Source organism: Pimephales promelas, chromosome 13 (genome assembly GCF_988280905.1).
Source record: "Pimephales promelas chromosome 13, fPimPro1.hap1.1, whole genome shotgun sequence".
Lineage (NCBI taxonomy): Eukaryota > Metazoa > Chordata > Actinopteri > Cypriniformes > Leuciscidae > Pimephales > Pimephales promelas.
In genome coordinates, this window is record NC_142781.1 from 13,813,051 (window position 1) to 13,832,822 (window position 19,772).

The following is a 19,772-nucleotide window of genomic DNA, read 5'->3' on the forward strand; positions in this document are numbered from 1 at the left end:
AAACACAGATTCAGTATTCGACTTTATGAAGACCAGAGGAAAAGTGAAACTATTCTTTTTATATTAAACTTAAAAAATAAAGTAGTCATATAACAATGCCCTGTTTAAACATCACTTTTGGCTAAAAGTAAAAACCATTTCTATGAAATGCAAACATACATTCATTTAAATTTATACAACTTTGACTTCGTATATCGGATCTATCTTGGAATATGTGCGGAAGCTTGTTTCCACCAGGACATAAAATAGGAAATTGCATAATTTTTCGAGTTTGTACCTCTAATTCGCAGTAAAAAAGGTCAGAATTACAAAATAAAAATAGCAATAACCATTTTTATTACGTGGTGGAAACCGGCTTCCATAAATATCACGCTAACCTCAGGCTTAGACATGTGCAAATCAATGGTGAAATCATGCTTGAAATGAACCATCAACCATATCAGAAAGAATAAAAATTTAAAAATAAAACTTTGAAGTGGACACAACATCTTTATCTTGAGAAATAAATAAGCTGAACATCAAGTGGTCAAATGCTGTCTTGCACCAATAAAATGATAAACTAGAATCTAAGCATGCCATTCAAACGCCTGACAGAACGCATGCACTCCAGAGCTTAATTGGGAATATCAGAGCTGTTATTGCGGTTTCCGTATTTGTGATGAATGAAGAGGAGCACCACGCCGAGGAAGAAGCAGATAGAGCCGACCGTTATGTAGGCGATGCCCAAGAAGGGGTTTTTCCCTCCCATCCAGGAGATGGTGCTGAGGATCATACGCTTTCGGCCATCAAAGCTGCGGACGGGGTAGTCTGAGGGGAAGTGGTTGAGGAAACAATGACAATTCAGAAGTTATTAAAGACCACCTGTGGTGAAAATCAAGTTTTTAATGTTCTTAAAACAGTCAACCAACACCACTTCTACCAAAGACAGTCTCAAAAACGTAGTTTAACTCATGATTCAGATTACACGTTTTTTTTTTTTGTCTGTTACGATAGTCGCTGTGTCAGATTATGCGATTTTTGACTCCTAAAATCTTGTTGTGTTGTGGACAAGATGCAGGTCAGACTACACGTTGCTTCCTGACCAGTCATCGCATGCTGTCTTAAATGGCGCGTGTGATGTCATCGAGAAGGCGAAACTAGTAGCGAGTGACTTCCAGAAACGAACGTAAACAAACAATGGATGAAGCGGTGAGTGTTGTATTGGCTGTCCTGTGTTCAGAAAAAAAAAAAAAAAAAAAAAATGGACACATTCGTGGATTGCTCGACATTGCCTTTTCAGTGCAAGAAATATACGGAGTGGCGTGCGAGCGTGTGAACTGGTTGAATTGCGTGTGTTTCACGGCCATTGCGTGAGACTTGAACCCTGCTCGAAGAGGACAGTATGAGCGGTCAATTCTCCAAAGAGAACTTGAGGTAAAATATTGTTTTCTTATATATTTTTACTTTTAGTTTTAACGTTGGCGCCATCGTCTCTCTTTCGTTTTGTCTTTTTTGAAAGTTGTGTACGGAAAAGCTTCCGAGCTCCTATTGGTCAACCTCATACATGTGACGGAACCGTCGTGGACGACCGTTAAAAGAATTAAACATGCTAGTCTTTTTGTCGTGAAGCATCGCAGAAGCGACGTAGGTTGTCGCCCGCTATGACACATTATACGAGATGATGCGATCGAATCTTGCGTCCCGACGCCCGTTGTCGTTTACGAATCCCCACTAAACCAAGTGGATCGTGCTAAAATCGTGTAATCTGAACAAGGCATAAAACCGCCGCCGTTTCCTAACGTCACAAACCTGTAACCAATCCGGTCAAAGGATTCTTCCAAATCATTTTGGCTGAACTAAACCAATATTTCCTCTTGCCACTGTGTAGACGTAGCATTTGCTACAAGCTGACCGAGTGGATACGGTTGCTATTATTTTGAGCTAGAGTGAGTGACTAATTTGCATATTCATGGATCCGGGTATACTAAATGAAGCAAGGGTGTAAAGTTACATTCAAGCTATTTTAAGGCATGAAGAAAATATTTTCACAGGAAAAAAAAAAAAATTATCAGAGTATGACTTGATATTGTTGATCTCTCTCTCTCTCACACACTCACACAGTTAACAATCGCGCTCTGCAGAGCTTCACGTTTTAAAGGTAAGCAATGCAAGGATACTGTAGGTGACTTCCAGGGTGTAGTTTCCTCTGGGCAGTGTGGGCGTCATGTTGTTCTTCTTCTGGATGATGCGGTACAGCTTTCTGAAGGTGGGGAGGGCAGCCGTACGCATCCATACTATGAAATCCTCGTTTATGAAGCCGTTGTTTTCCGAGTCAGTGTCTAGCTCATAAACAGGCTTGCGCCAGTTGACCGGCTTCGCTGTGTCTGGAGATGAGGAGAGTTTTAGTTCAAGATATGGACAAAACATATGTATACATGCAAGTCTGCACATAGAATCATACCAATAAAAACAGCAGTGAGATTACTGCCAGCAGGATTTCTGAACTTCACATGTTTGTCCGTCCACCATGCGATCCCTTTTTTGATCAGTGGAATCTGGGTTTTTGTTCCATTGGGATCAATGTAAAACAAGTCCAATGTGTCTGAAGCAAAGAGTGAAAGAGACAATCGATTTTAAAACTCTTGAGGAGATGGTGTCGCATGATGGCAAGTATTCAGGTCCAGGTCTTACCATTAAACATGCTGTTAGCAATGGCTCCACAGGGGGCTATTGGCTTTTCATTAACGCGGTACGGCTCACATTCTTTGCTTGGCTCCTGAAATATAAAGATATGCTTTGAGCTTCATATATAACATACAATCAAGTACGTCTTTTATACAGGAAGCAGTAGACTTGTTGTAACAGCTGATAGCTTTTCCAATGTCACGCAGTTTAAAGTTCATTAAAAGCGACAAGGTCTGTCCGTGATTGACAGGGCTATAATAGGTGTGGAAATGTTTTAAACCCACAATGTCAAATCCTGCTCTCATGCAGCGCTTGTTGACAGTCTTGACATCTGTTAGCGCTGGCGAAGCATACTATGCTGTCAAACACGTCAGACAGCTGAGCTCAAAATTAGGTGAACTATTTAGTTTCTATTTGCTTCATCATTTAAACTACGGCTGTCTATATTTATCGATGTAGCCAATCACAGTCATATGTGTATGCAATGGGCCAATCAGATACATTTAAGATGGACTCCTCACCGCTCAAAACGGACTTTTTGTTCAGAGCTGAATTCTGTATGCTGGAAAATTCTCTAATTATAACAAACAAAGTGTGGATATTTGGAAAGATTCATTGATGATAACAGATGTGTGAGATCGCGATGAACTGTCATCTTTTTAGGAATTATTAAGGGAGCCAGACCATTATTTCAGTCATGCCAAACCATGCACGTAGTAGCCTGCTTGCTTTCATGTTAAATTAATAGTGGTTTGTGTGTTAATACTTCAATAACAAATAATTTATCAGGAGCATTTATGCTGATGTGTAAAGTGGCGACACGTAGGCTAACTTGAAAGTATTTGGATGTACAGAAAAAGGTCTTTTTGCGGGCGGGAGCGGGACAAAACATTAATGTTGCAGGCGGGAGAAAGTAACATAGAAAGTTTAATATTAGAATATCAGTTATAACGACCCACGTATTAAAAAATGTTCGGGTTTAAATCTGGTTTAGGCTTTATAATTACGTTTATTGTGCCGGGCTGGGCTCAGACACAACGTGCTGAGATCTCTAACTGAGATCCCTTCATCTATTTGATTGGTTTTTGTAGGCAGCAGCATTGATGCGTCCTTCGCTACCTGTTATATCCCAAAATCCTGTGCGTTCAGTTCCATAACAGTTAAACAAAACAAAAAATACAAATGTCATCTGAAAGTTGTGTTTAGTGGTCAGTTTGAGTGGAAATGTAAATTTTTTGGTCTAACTTTTTCCGCTTTTGATATAATTTCTAGTGAGAAATTAGTATCGTAACAAAATATTTGCTATCACCAAAGCTCTGATACATTCATGCAGTGAGAGTGACAGACAGATAGATAGATACGTGCGATACCTTAAGTGAGTTAAGGTCTCCATTGAGTTGGCTGTCATCTCTGGACTTCACATACCGTCTATGGTTTTGGTAGAAATTTGAGAGGCCATAGTACATGAAGACATTACTCTGAGGACAGAAAGTTACAGGTGTCAACTGACATTGTTATGAAAGCTCATCGATTAACCCACCAGGAAAACACCTTCTATATTTAACATCTTCTGTCTGACCATAAATTACTAAACTGAGAACCTTATGCATGTCAGATGTTATCAGTCAGGAAAACCAAGGCCTTTCGTTTCCTCATAGTACAGCTAAAAGTTGTAATTTGGCCAAACCAACCCTTGAAAAGGAATGCCGCATAATAGGCAGGTCACTCACTCACCTCGAAAGGCTGGTCGAGAGTGAAGGACAGGACACATTTGCATGGAGTCGTGCTGTTCCAGCTGAAGTTTTGAGAGCAGTTAAAACACGGGTTGGACACTTCAGTCCCGGTATATTCAATCTGTAAACCAGAGAAACATGCTTAACACGCGGTTATATTAGACCCCATGACGTCCGAGTCTACTAAAACAGTCACTAAAACAGGCTCAAACCTCGATCTCTTTGATGTTGTTGGACGTCACGAAGAGGCCGATTCCTATGGGAATGAAGATGAGGCCGATGACGAAGAATGCGGGCAACACGGTCCCCGCGGTCAAGATGGGCTGCCATGCCGGCAAGCGCTGCTGTTTGAAGGCGGTGTTGTCGGGCTTTCTGGTCCGGATGGCGGTTCCGCCGAGCCCCGCGGATCCGGAGAGATGACCGTCTTCCTCTTTCGCGTTGTAGCTGGACGCCATAATAGCCCTAATTACCAGCTCACAGCTCTAGTATTTGTGTTAAAACACACGATTCCTCGATTATAGACACGCAATTATTATAAAAGGGTTTTATATGTCAGCGGCAGTGGATTATCTTCACTGCGGCCTTCTCTCCAGGTTGTATGGGAAACTAAGTTGCTTGTTTTGTTTGTTTGAGGCGGTGCTTACAGGAAATGTCAGCTTGTGTGATTCGCGAATCATGTATATGATCCGGTTCATTTAATTCAGTTGAATTGATTTGCGAATCATTTGATTTGAATTGCTGAGCTGTAATTAGTTAGAGTTTTGTTAGTTTTTGAATTGTACTTTAAGTTCATTGTACTTAAAAATTTAAGACAGCAACTTTTTTTTTTTTTTTTTTTTTTTTTTACCTTGATTTGGGTAAAATTCTCTAGCGGTGAATGAGAGACTACATTAAATATATTTTTGTGTTCCAACATGCTCAAATAACAAAAGAAAAACCTTAAATTATTTAAAGTTTTTTTGTAATTTGATGCAAAGACAATATAAATGTACATTTGCAGGATTTACAATGCTGATGAGTAACAGTCTGTGAAAAGGTTCCATTAAGTGAGAAAAAGATTTTACTAAATAAATATGATTAGGCCTACAGTTAACATGGAGGCCTACATTTCTGAAATGCACTTTCTGTAAAGCTGCTTTGAAACAATATGTATTGTGAAAAGCGCTACAAATAAACTGTGAAGCTGTTACTGATGAACGTGATGATTCAAAGGAATTGGTGAATCGTTTTTTTTTTAATGGTTCACTGAACCGAACCGATTTGTTCAAATGAATCAGTTCTGTCAGGCGTCATAGCACATGACACCACCACACAGAAACCTTGGCAACTAATTAAAAAGAAATAGTATTAGAATGTTATACTATATATATATTAAGTATATATACATTAAGTATATATACATGTCTGCCTTTAGTATTATTGTTTTATTTTTAAAAAAGGAGGTCAAAACACTGTTTTAGAAAATCTATATTTCAAACAAATTACTTTAAAATGCAGCCGGCTCTGTACAAATGTAAAGCAAATATACCGATTTTTTTTTTTTTTACCTTCATGCAGTGTTCACAACCACATGTGTTTCTCTCTCTTTTAAATACACATTTCATTAAATTTATAATGTGTTTTATAATTTAAATCAGAAATTCTGCACATCATTTTCACACTAGTATAGTGGCATTTAGATAAGCTATTAGTCTCTAATTGCCCCTATTGTGTAACAGTTATGTGTGGAATTTCTATAAATTATATAAATATGCAAATATGATCATCTCTAACAAGGCCACATAGATTAGATGGTAAGCAAACAATCAGTTCTTTTAATCAATGTGTTGGATGCAGGAGAAATGGGCAGCAATAAAGGTCGTTTTTGACAAGCGCCAAATTGTTATGGCAAGACTATTGGGTCAGAGTGTCTATGAAACGGCAAGGCTTGTGGGTTGATCCCAGTCAGAATTGGTGAGAATTTACCAACAGGGGTCTGAGGAGGGACAAACCACAAACCGGCAACAGGGTGTTTGGTGTCAAAGGCTCAGCGATGCATGAGGGTAATGAATGCTATCCCGTCTGGTCCGAGCCAACAGAAGGTCTACAGTGGAACAAGTCACACACAATTTTAATGATGGTTATGGGAGGAATGTGTCACAAAACAGTGATTCACACGTAGCGTAGCGTTCACACGTAGTGCCTATGTTGACCCCTGTTCGCCATCTATAACATGAGCTTCAGAACTGAATGTGTCTGAAGTGTGATCACCCTGAGTCCAGCCAGCCATTCATGTGGATGTATACATGAATTTGTCAAGTGCCACCTACCTAAACATTGTTGCAGACGGGTTTTCCCTGGTGGAAGTGTCCTGTTTCAGCAGGATAATACACCTGACACACTGTTCACGTTGTTCAGGAATGGTTTGAGGAACATGATGTAGAGTTCAAGGTGTTGACCAAGCCTCCATCTGTGGGATTAAGTTCGATCCATGGTACTCCACCTCACAACCCACGGGACTTGAAGGATTTACTACTAATGTCTTGCTGACAGATACAACACAGGACACCTTCAGTTTTATAAGCACGCAGAGGACCAACAGCATATTAGACAGGTGGTCATAATGTTTTAGCTCATTGGGGTATATATTAGAATATCCTATAAATATATATTTTAAAATAAAATAAATTATTTGGCATTTTCTGCAGACTATGTGGATCAGTTCACAGTGAGCATTTGAAAGGTGCACCATTTGAGCCACAAGATGGAGCAGGAGACCAAAGCAACGACTTTAAAGCATGAACAGGTTCTCTCAATAACAGGAGTGAGCTATTTTATCAAAGCTGTGTTTATGCCAAACCTTTTTTTCCATGTAAAGTTCCAAGTTCCTTATCATGCAGGTGTAGACCTCCAGACTTGCACGCCTTAAAAATCCCAATAAATATTTTCAAGGTCTTATGCTCTTTTATAGTTTGTCAGCCTATCATTTCTGCTCACAACTCTGATTCTTTTCATCCCATAACTTCCACTTCTCTGACTTTGTGATTTCTTTATCTTTGTCCTCCATTCTCTTTTCACAACTTGCTTCTGCTTACTTCATCCCTAAGGCCCCTTTTTTTCTTCCAAGCTTCACTTTTGTTGTTCTTTGATTGCTCAGTCCCAAAAAGTTGGCCGACTTTTATACACCGTCAGCTCTGCCCATTCCTGAACTGGCGTACTAGCAGTCAGCTCCTCACATTACTGAGCAAACTTGGCTGGGATGTATCTAGTGTGCTACCCTCCAACCTTTTGGGTCATTTAGCTGTCTTGTTCAGCTTTGTTGTTGACAGCCTCAAGACGCATGCTTTGCCGAAATCCTAGGACAGTGTCATTTTTTATGTGTGTGAAACGGACACAGATGAGATATCATCTCCTTTCTATTCTCCTTATAAGTTATTTATCTATGCATCTCATCATTTAAAAAAAAAGACATCTTTAATCTTTAAAGTATAAGTTCCTGTGACGGTCACAATGGGGAAGGAAAGACTATCGCAAGCAACTTCCATTTCATGCCTACTTTAAACGAAGGCCTATCGTATTGATCGCCTCTATGCAGTTAAGGGTTAAAAAAACGATTTTCAGAATGCTGAATAAGCTAGATGCTAAAATAATCTCTTTTAGTTCCCATGTGGAAAATCCTGTTTGGTTCCCTGGTGGTGTATCTTTCAGTGAAGTATCCTATGGCCGCCGCAAGGGTGTTTAGCCTAAGCTGAAAATTCAGTGTGAATGGAAAATTACATTATGGAAAAATTATTCTGTTGTTTTGATATTTTGAGAAATTGGACACACTGTGTTAATGTAAAAGAAATCAGTTGAATAAAGTAGTAGTCAAGCTGAATAAAAAGAAGGGGATTCCTTACTGAATATGTCCTTCAAAGTGACTCCTTCTGACCCTCTGTCTTAAAAAGAATCAACTCTTAAAGGGTTAGTTCACCCCAAAATGAAAAAGGTGTCATTAATGACTCTCCCTCATGTCGTTCCAAGCCTGTAAGACCTCCATTCATCTTCGGAACACAGTTTAAGATATTTTAGTTTTAGTCCGAGAGTTTTCGGTCCCTCCATTGAAAATGTATGTACGGTAAACTGTCCTTGTCCAGAAAGGAAATAAAGACTTCATCAAAGTAGTCCATGTGACATCAGTGGGTTAGCTAGAATGTTTTGAAGCATATATTTTGGTTCAAAAATAACAAAAACTACGACTTTATTCAGCATTGTATTGTCTTCCGGTTCTGTTGTCAATCCGCGTTCAGTGACTCTGGTGACGTAAGACGCGGCTGACGTGTATCTGGTGTGCCCGAGCTTCGTTTACAGTCTGAGGGAGACACACGCTGTAAATAAAGTAATCTTTGCGAACATGTCTAAGGATTTTGACATAGAGGAAGACTTGCAAGAGTCTTTTTTCCCTTCTTACATCAAAAGTTTTTTGTCCCTTCTTACATCATCAGCATCACTGCAGACTCGTGAACGCGGATTGACAACAGAACTGGAAGACAATACAGTCCTGAATAAAGTCGTAGTTTTTGTTATTTTTGAACCAAAATGTATTTTCGATGCTTCAAATATTCTAACTAACCCACTGATGTCACATAAGCCCCTTTCACACAGAGATTCCGGAAAATACACGGACCCGGCATTTGTCCCGGGATTGTTTGATTTTGGTTCTTTCACACTGCCAGTGATTCGCCGGGATCTGTGAGTGCGTTCACACACAACCCGTAAAGATCCTGGAAAGACACATGACATCGGGATGAGACGTGTAACGCACACGTTGAAAACATGTACACGCGCATACCGTTCCACAAAGCTGGTGAACAATCTCCGCTTCAGCGCGGATAGTGAGGAGCTCCTGGTTTCTGCTTCGTTCCAGTTTGCAGACATTTGTTCGTCCTTTCTTTGTTGATGACGAACACAAACTTTCTTCTAAGAGCAACAGAGTCGTGCGATGGCACGAGCGTCATCACTAAAACACACCCTTTACGGCATTGCTCCTGGCTTTTGTTCACACAGCTCACATTCCGGGACTGATTCTGGCAATGTTACTAGGTCCCCAACCCGGCATCGATGCCGGTATCAATCCCGGGTCGTGTTTGCATTCACACAGAAGGCATTCTGGCAATTTCCCGGCAATTTCCCGGGATCAACGTGCTGTGTGAAAGGGGCTTTAGTGTTTTGTGAGCTCACGGGAACAAATCGTTTATAATGATAGAGACAACTGAAATCTATTTTATGGATACATGCAATGAAAGGGTCTTGAGAGTGGTCTGAAGTTGCTCACCTGGTTCAGAGAAGGGAACATGAGGTCTGGAAATTGGACTTCCAAACCAGTTTGAGGTCTTGCACGCCTCTTGCAGAGCTGCAGTGAAGCATGCAAAACAATCCAGCATGGAAACACTGCCGTCTCCTCCTTTCTTCACAACTTTTCTGCTTTCTCAGCAGGAGATATTGAAATGCTAAACCACCATGATTAATCAACCGCTTGTAGCTGGAGACACCATAAGCTGCTTGGCCAAGAGAGACACAAACAGACAGCAAGGGGCCTGGATGCTGTCAGGGTTGAAAGAAGTATGCTAATAAAACAAGAACTGTTGGTGAGAAGCTGTTCAATCAACGGTTTCCACTGACTCTTGAAAAAAGAGGAACAGAAAAGCAAATATGTAAACCTAAATACGGGTGGTGGTACATGGAAACTTCAGCTCAATCTCTCCTTATGAATGATTCAGATGCCAGTAACACCAGTATTATGTTTGCTACTACAATTGCTCTATTATGTACATGATGCATAATGCACGACTCCAGCATTTGGTCGAATTTCAGATAATGGAAGAATCCAAGGGCATAGCTGGGGAATCTTTAAAGCTGGAGATGAAACTTAAAGACGAGCGATAGAGTGATAAACAAGACCGTTAGATCCAGGAGGATAAAGTATCAATCTGTTGTGGTGGTTCTGGGTGGACACCAGCAGATCCATCTTAGCCTTTTCAGGGCAAAGTGTAAAAAGATAGGGACTAGGATTGCCCAAGCCAAAATTATTAAAAATGTGTTAAAATAAAAATAAAAAGTCTGGAGAAAAAAATGTAATGACCTGACCCCCACAATATTTCATCAATTATGCCTGTATTATTTTATGTTTATAGTTTACAACCAACAGCAGCGGTGCCTAATTTGTGAATGTATCACTCCATTAATTCAGGTCTGATCAATCTGTGACAGATTTTTTTTAAGTCTGAAAGAGTTCACATACTGTCTAAATGTGTTCGCCTTGGTCATTTTTTACATATTTTGGTAAGCTGAAAGTAGCTATTGTGTAATTTGTGAATTTCCCTCATTCTGGGCTAGGGAAGGATCCATCTGATGGCTATTCACAACACATATTTACCAAATCAATTGCCATCAACATTTTATCCAGTGAAGATTTTCATTGTCATCACGTTCACATTTTTCATCGGACAAATCATTCTTTTGAGTCGGTTCTTTTCCAGAAATTGGTCAAGTGGGTTAACAAAACGGTCTGAATCGGTTCTCAATGGGCTCTATGCACGGCGTTATTTCCGGTGAAGGATTAAGGATGCTCGATAACTTCCGCCGATCATAGAGTCCAATGCAATACCGAGAATTTATATTGAATTTTATACTCCATGGTTATACTAATGAAACGTACAAAAACAGATAAAACAGACACCCCTCGTTGTGTTTATGCTTCTTTTTAAAATTATATTAAATAAACATAACTATATATAAAATTACATTTAAACGTATGTACGTTTCGTTTCAAAGACGGGAGGACAGTAAATATTGAAGACTCTGCCATAATCCCGTTTTCTCCGGTTTTCCTCCGCTTTAATCTACACAACCGGAAATGGACGAGCATCCTTACACTGTAAAATGTAACAAGTTGACTTTACTTAGAAAAAGTGAGGAAACCGATTGCCTTAAATTTTCCAAGTAAAGTATTGTATTATTTTTTAGTTGGCGCAACTTAATAGCATTTGTATAGGCAACTTGTTAATCAAGTCTACTTAAGTAAAGTTGACTCAAAATCATTGGTTGTGTTAACTTCTTATTAGAGTTCACATTACTAGGAAAAAATTAGGAAACCGATTGCCTTAAAATTTTGAAGTAAGCTGAACTAAACAAATTAAGTAAAGACAAAAAGACAAAACTGAACTCAGGTAAAACATTATTTATTTCTCAACAATTGTCTTTATGCACTACAGTGTACTAAACAATGTCATTCAGACACCCCTAAATATGAAACTTTTTTTTTTTTGTTAATGGAACTATTTCAATCACAAAAACACATTGTTCTTCTTATTAACCCTAAAACAACTCAAATGTGCAGTGCAAGTGCAACTAAACAACAACAACAAAAATCAACAAAAAAAAATAATATAACTTATGAATGAATTTGACAATATTTGACCTGAAATGAACAGAACAGTTGACCTTTTATAACCATCAACATTAGAGTAATATGGGAAAATTGACACTTTAAATCAAAAAAGTTGAAGTATAAAAATATGTTAAAGGATTAGTTCACTTTTGAAAAAACTTTTGCTGATAATTTACTCACCCCCATGTCATCCAAGATGTCCATGTCTTTCTTTCCTCAGTCGAAAAGAAATTAAGGTTTTTGATGAAAACATTTCAGGATTTTTCTCCATATAATGGACTTCAATGGGAACCAGACGGTCCAAGGTCCAAAAGACAGTTAATAACAGTTTCAGATGCAGCTACAAATGTCTTTAAACGACACCAGACGATGAATAAGGGTCTTATCATGCGAAACGATCGGTTATTTCAAAGCTTATTCCAAAAATGTAACTTTTCTAAGAACAAATGCTAGCCTTGCTCTATTCTGTGATGCGCGTTTGTAACGTCACGTAATACGTAATTACGTTCAAAAGGTCACGGGCGACGTAGCCGGAAGTACGATATTGATTCTGTACTTCTGGCTACGTCACCTGTGACCTTTTGAACGTAATTACGTATTACGTGACGTTACAAACGCGCCTCACAGAATAGAGCAAGGCTAGCATTTGTTCTTAGAAAAGTTACATTTTTGGAATAAGCTTTGAAATAACCGATCGTTTCGCACGATAAGACCCTTATTCATCGTCTGGTGTCGTTTAAAGACATTTGAAGCTGCATCTGAAACTGTTATTAACTGTCTTTTGGACCTTGGACCGTCTGGTTCCCATTGAAGTCCATTATATGGAGAAAAATCCTGGAATGTTTTCATCAAAAACCTTAATTTCTTTTCGACTGAAGAAAGAAAGACATGGACATCTTGGATGACATGGGGGTGAGTAAATTATCAGCAAAAGTTTTTTCAAAAGTGAACTAATCCTTTAAGCAAAAGCATTTAACAAAACATAAAACAAGGAAAACATTTTTAAACCAAGGTTGAAAAGTGACAATTTAGAAATGTTTTGTCTATTTTAGACATTTTGTGCAATCACAAACTTAAAGGGATAGTGAAGTCACTAAACTGAAACATGTCATAATTTACTCTCCCACATCTCATAACAAACCTGTAAGTTTGGTTAGTTTTTGAAAAACAAATACAAATCTTTAAAATTAACCAGTTAAGTGTTTTATATCCCTCTATTGAAAGTTCAGATAACCCTAACTTATTAAGATTTCTTTTGATTTGTTTTAAGACAAGACCCTTCTAGGGTTTGAAACAAGATGAGGGAGTGTAAATTAGGACCGAATTTTCAATCTGAAACATTTACTTACATGAGCAGCATGTTTTTAAGTGACTGTAGTTTAGGCTTTAGGGATTTGTGTCCCAGAGAAAGAAACACTCTCTGAATAAAATCAAAGGTGTTCTTGAGCTGTAGAGGGTACTCCAAATTGAGCGCATATATCAGCCCAAAAAGTAGGCACATGGCATCTGGCAGGTTTTGAAGTTCATCCATAACAATGGCCCCTTCTAGGACAATTGCTGTGTGTGAAGCCTCTAAATGCAGCGCTTGTGAAGAATCCTGGTTTTCTTCAGGCAACACAGTTATAATCCCAATGGAAATCTGGGGTGTGTCGTAATCACAGTCCTAATAAAAAAAGAACAGAAATATTAAAATTCTGGTTACATTACAAATAGGAAATGTCACAAATGTACATGTAATTTAAAGTGATAGTTCACTTTGAAATTAATTTTTGATGTTTTAGCTTACCTCAAGGGCACCCAAGATGTAGGTGTCTTTGCTTCCACATTATTTTCAATTTTGATATTTTTAGGTCAAACCGTTCTTGTCTATCTGTCATATAATGGAGGTCTATGGTCACCACCTCAAAGAGCATGCACAGAGAAGTCCAAATTAAACATGATTTAATGACTCGTAAATGTAAGTACACACTGATGGCCTAAGACACGAAACGAGCGGTTTGTGTGAGAAAACGAACAGTATTTATATCGTTTTTACCTCTTGTAATCACAGCCACGTCCAACTGATCTGAAGGCACAGGCGCAGGTGGAATATTTAGAGATCTTCACAGTGAAAGGTAAAACTTCCGAAATCTCAGTGTAAACAATGAGTGACATACACACGAGAGAGATCACTTCCGGCGCATGCGCAGACCTAAGCGGCTGTGCCTTCAGATCAGTTGGACGTGACTGTTATTACAAGAGGTAAAAAAGATAATACTGTCCGTTTTCTCACACAAACCGCTTGTTTCATGTCTTAGGCCATCACTGTGTACTTACATTACAAGTCATTAAGTCATGTTTAATCTGGACTTCTCTGTGCATGGTCTTTGAGGTGGTGACCATAGACCTGCATTATATGACTGATAGACAAGAACGGTTTGACCTAAAAATATAAAAAATTGAAAATACTGTGGAAACAAAGACACCTACAGCTTGGGTGCCCTTGAGGTAAGCTAAAACATATCAAAAATTAATTTCAAATTGAACTATCCCTTTAAAGAATAAGGACCATCACTTTCTGTTCTACATACAACTAAACTAACAGTTAACATTAAAGTTTTGTGTTAAAATAAGACATCAGAAAACAATGCACAGTACAATGATGGAAGAATAAACACACAAGAAAATGTACAATTAGGTTTGAAGAGTTTGTTTCTGGTCTGTTTCTAGGATAGTTGAATGAAGCATAATTGAATGGCTATCTATGTGGGGGATTAGTTTAGAGTGAAATAAACAGAGAATGGTACTTGCCACTATTGTTTGGAAAAAGTCTGAGGTGTCTTCTCCAAAAATGAGGGGAAGTCCACGAAGAACTGCTGTACGATTAGCAGTGATGTCAGTGCCCTGGAAAACCAAATTAAATTTAAAATTAGTTGGAATAAACTACATTAAAATGAAGTGATAACTGCTCTGAAAAAAAGTTTTATAACATAGAATTAAATTTTATTAAATAACAGTTACAGAATTTAGTTTAACAAATAAACATAGACAAGCTTACCACAGACTTAATTTGCTTAAGAAATTCAGAAAGTTTTTTCCCAACTGCCCCTTTCTTGGATTCAAAAATTTCCAGAAATCGAGCTGTATGTTGATCAAGTGCTGTGAAAAATTCTTGCTTGAGATTTTTGCTTGTGATGCGAATAAACTCTGCATTGATCTGTAAAAGGAAAAAGAACGATTTTATATCTATTAGGCTTTTGGTTACTGTGTAACAGGGATACTTGAAAATTCCATTATTTACTCACTCTCGTAGTATCCCAAATGTACCTCTATTCTTCAGATCAACATAAATGTATATATTTAGAAAAAGAGAGTTCATATGGATTAATGTCATGATCACTGTATAGTATGTGCTTTTAAGAGCTTTCACATTCTTTCATACTCCAAGATAGACTTTTTATAATAATTTTTATCTGAAGAAAGTCATATACATCTGGAACGGCATGAGGGTAAGTAAATGAAGAGACATCTTTATTTTTCGGTGGTGTATTTTAATTGTCACTTACTTGACTTTCTGTGAAGAGTGATGGCCATCTTTGAAGAGTCTCTTTTACTGGAGGCTCGATCTCAACAACCTCTTTTCTTCTCAAGGAAAAAGTGGAATCCATGTGCTGTGATATCAGGGTTGAACTTGGATGACATTTCTTCATTTCCTCCACAAGTTGTAAGCGTTTAGTTTCCATGCTGCAGTCATCCTCACCAGCAGGATAATTGGGAAGAAAATTGATTTCAAAGCGTTTAGGCCTTTTAACACTTCTCAAAGGATCTTGGCTTCCCCTTTTCCCTACGTTAACATCTATGCATCCAGCTCGTCGTAGCTTCGTTCTGTAATTTCCCATTTTAAATTTGAGGCTGTTCTTCCATCCGTTCCATCCAGTGGAGGAACCTGGTTCAGTGAGGCATGGATGTTTTCTGACTAGTGAAGATGCAACATCATTAAATTCGTCATCACAGGGATATGCTTTGAAGCTGTACATACACTCAGCAAGTTTTTCAAGAATTTCGTGCTTCATGTCCCTGGGAACTTGCATATATGTCTGGTCTCTCATGTACAGAAGGTTTCCTTGGCGCAATCTGAACTCAATATCAACGGGAAAATTGGGGATTTCAAATGTCTCTGGCCACTGAGCCTGGCGTACATGAGATGACCCTTCTTCAGAAGACAAAGATATAATGTCCGTGTCCGCTGTACTTGGTGAAGGAGATGGTACAAGAGAGACCACCTTTAAAGTGGCTCTCTCGGGTAAATCTGCAATGTCTGTGAGGTTGATTAGTGCATTGTTGAAATCAGCATCTTCATACTGAAGAGAAAACTTGTATGGAAGACCTAACTTCTCTTCAAGTTCTTGCATCAATGTGTCCAAAGTTTGTGGTTTCCTATGCAGCGTGATTTTCCGTATGTCATTTTCATTCACTATCACTCTAAGCATAGTTCTTGTCTCCATTGTGTCCAGTGAACCTAACATTGAAAAAAATCAATTAATTTTACAATTGAGTTCTGAATAATAAAGGGATAAAAATGGAAATTCAGTTATTTACTCAACCTCGTGTTGTTTTAACCCTGTATGACTTTCTTTTGCTGAACATAAAAAATTATATTTTGAAGAACGTTGGAAACCAAACACGTTCAGGTTGCCATGGAAGTCATTAGAGCACTGAAACTGTTTGGTAACAAGCATTGTTCAAAATAACTTTTGTGTTCAGCAAAAGAAAGTCACGTAGGGTTGAAATAACATGAGGGTGAGTAAATAACATTATTTTTTTGTTGGTGGAATATCCCTTTAAATGTTCCATTTAGCAAAAGATAAAATGTTTCGGTGTAACAAATGTCCTGCCCTGATTTTTGTATGGTGCCAGTGGAAAAGGGTCATTCAAATCCAACAGCTTAGTGACTTTCATTTCTGATACATGGCTGCATAGTTCATAGGACCGTAAATGCTCAATGTACCACGCTGTCTGTTGTTTGCATACAAACAAAATGTCAGTGTTGATAATGACAATTTTTACAATTTGTCTAAAATCAGGCAGACATGAACTTGCACCAGCAGACAGAACCATATCAGGACTGTAGTTGATCCCATCAATGCACACATTAGATGCGACAAAGACAGTGCTTTGGGTAGCAAAATTCTGCTGAAGCACGTTCTGTACACTCTCAGGAAAAGATGAAGTCAGTGTAGATGTCACTTTGTCCATCTGGACTGAAGGTTTAAAAAAGGACGACGAGTCCATGTGGTATGCTATCATTCTCTGATGTCGGACTGCCAGAGTTTGTGTGACATTTTTGAAATTTTTTGTGTCACGAATGATTTGTTTGAAGAATTTATGCTTTCCTTCAAATCGCATGGTCCAGACATCTCTAAGTGGCCCGTATGTCCTTATTAGTTGTGGATAATGCTCAATGTAGTGATGTTTAGGACGCAACATGAATTGAGGAAATACTTTTAAAAGCAAACCTCTGTGCTCTGAAATTTTAGCCTGAAGAAAATCAATAGTATCATCCGTAAATCTGAAGGATGTCACCAGTTCTAGAATGTCTTTCAAAAGCATTAAAATCTCCCATGTTGCATCATTTTCTGGTATGTCAAAGCCAATCATTAGTGGAAGAAGTCTTACAAGTGCCCAGTTTTCATGGGCATTGCCCCCAATCGTGCCTCTTGAGGCAAATGTAGTTGGAATGATCTGAGGTCGATCGGTCTTGTCTATGAATTTGTATGGAAATTGTTTGATTCTTCTGTTCACATACTCAAGGGTGATGTACTTTTTGTTGATTAAATCGTTGAGGCACAGTGACATTTCAATGGGTATGACACCCTCCAAGAGATCATGCATGATGTCGGGTGGAAAGCCACTGACAGAGTGAAAATGGTCAAGCTCATTTAAAACACACTGGCCTTTTACACCATACTGTTTTGCCAAATTTGGGTCTTTTAAAACTTCTTCAACTTGCCTGTCATGATTCTGCTTTGTCCTGGGTTCAAATCCTCCTGACAGTACGTCTTTCTGCTGTATTTCACTCTTTTTCACCATGCAAAAGCGGCAGGGGTGTTCCACAATAAAACTCTCTTGAAATCCTGCCAAGGAATGAGCACCAAGATTGTCAGCAGATACATTGAGAACAGTTCCCTTAACACATTCCCCTAACTGCTCCAAAAAGACACCATGTTTCTCCAGAGTTTTGAGGTCTTGTACAAGAGGGTGAAGGACTTTCTCATAGCCATATTGTTTTACAGCACTAGCCTTGCATAAAAGTGCCAGCTGAATTGCCTGAAGAGATGACCGGTGTTTAGATGGAAGATTAGCAAGAACCCAATAGACACTGAACATCTTGTGCTTCTTTTTTGAAGTGCCAAGAGGATTGGCAATCTCAAATTCATCAGTGTACAGGGTAAGCAAAATCCTAAATTTCCCTGCCATCAAAAAATCATTCTCACGATAGTTAGTGCTGTCTTTGTAGGAGTTGATCCCATTTGCATTGTTAAAAGGAGAAAGAACTTTCTCAAAGACATCAGTTCTGTTTAAAAGCACCTGCAGCATGTTCAGAATTGGCACATAAGTAAATGATAGTGAGTCTTTCCCAAGTTTATATTCTGTTGGCACAACTATTGGAAACTCTTTTTGAAAATAAGATGCTCTTTTACTGATTGTAGAGAGAGACTCACCAGAATCAGTCATTTTCAAGATCAAATTATTCTCTGTGACAGCTTTCATGATGTCTCTCAAAACAGAATCATTATCACGGACTCCATGTTGATCTAGAATCTGCTGTATGGCATTTCGCAAAAGGGGCTTTGATAGAAGAGATATCTGATTCATTTGTTGAATTACTTCCTGTACTGCTGCATCAGAGATATGCAGAATGGTTTGCATCTTAAGAAAGAGCAAGCCCAAATTACGTTCCAGTTGATTCTGCAAAAGATCCAGATTTTGAGTCTGGTCCTCTTTTTCATTTTCATCTTCGTCGAATTCAGTAGAATCCATTGACTCATGGTAAGATGCATTTTGAGTAACATCTTGTGGTATTTCTGCAGTTACATTTTGAATTTCAACTGCAATGCTTCCTTTCAACTTCCTCTGACTGCTTGATTGGTGTTCTTTACATTTGTGAGCATTAAATGTAGAATAAATTCTGCTCTCAAAATTGCAGTCATTATATGGGCACTGAACCTTTTCATTCTTTTTTAAATGCTGACGCAAGTGGGTGAAAAACTCAGATTCTGTACAAGGTTCCTTAAATTCACAGAGTAGACAGTGAAATATTATTGGAGATTCTTTAGATCCACTTGTTTGTTCTGCATCAATATGTTGGGGATGACTTCTTGTTAAATGAATCTTCAACGCATTAAATGACTTAAATGAACACAAACAGTCTGCGTGAAGACATGGAAATGGTGTAGTTCTGGTGTAGCTTCCATGTTTTATGCGATAATGCTTCAATAGGAGAGCTCTCTTTTCACAGGAAAAAAAACAGTACTTACATTTCCATTGCATGTCTCATCTCACAAAGCAAGTTCTGCAAATGAAGAAAATATTAAAATATTAAAATTAACATACAAACTTTTTTTAATATACGGCTTTTTATTTTCATTTATAAATCAATATAGTGTTCTAACATTTAAAGTGGGCGATATGTCAAAATATGATATCACAATTCACAACTTTTCATGTTGGTTTTACTATTTTGCATTATAGACAAATAAATTTCCATATTTTCAAGAAAAAAAACTAAAAACAAAATAGAATCACACATTGTAGGCCAAAATGAATGATAATAAAAAAGTTTAGTCATTATTTTATCGTGGTTAATAAAAAAAATGGAACAAAGATACACATTACATATACACAACATAATATACAAATGAAATAAAACCCTATTCATTTGCTTGATAGTATACATAAATAATTTTTTATTATTATTAAAGCCAAGG

At 38.1% G+C, this 19,772-nt stretch overlaps 2 protein-coding genes across 2 annotated transcripts; both read right to left on the minus strand.

Moving 5' to 3' along the window:
• Window positions 1–269: 269 nt before the first annotated feature.
• cdc50ab (cell division cycle 50 P4-ATPase accessory subunit Ab) lies at window positions 270–5,106 on the minus strand. Its single transcript, XM_039693526.2, has 7 exons — window positions 4,610–5,106; window positions 4,399–4,518; window positions 4,035–4,142; window positions 2,671–2,755; window positions 2,441–2,581; window positions 2,157–2,363; window positions 270–807 (listed from the first exon to the last, which is right to left on the minus strand). Exons 1-7 carry the CDS (start codon window positions 4,850–4,852, stop codon window positions 614–616), a joined length of 1,098 nt encoding a protein of 365 aa, XP_039549460.2. The 5' UTR covers window positions 4,853–5,106; the 3' UTR covers window positions 270–613.
• Window positions 5,107–15,285: 10,179 nt separating this feature from the next.
• On the minus strand, window positions 15,286–16,218 carry LOC148976831 (sterile alpha motif domain-containing protein 3-like). Its single transcript, XM_089118495.1, has one exon. The coding sequence runs from the start codon at window positions 16,194–16,196 to the stop codon at window positions 15,336–15,338; it is 861 nt and encodes a 286-aa protein (XP_088974621.1). The 5' UTR covers window positions 16,197–16,218; the 3' UTR covers window positions 15,286–15,335.
• Between the last annotated feature and the right edge of the window lie 3,554 nt (window positions 16,219–19,772).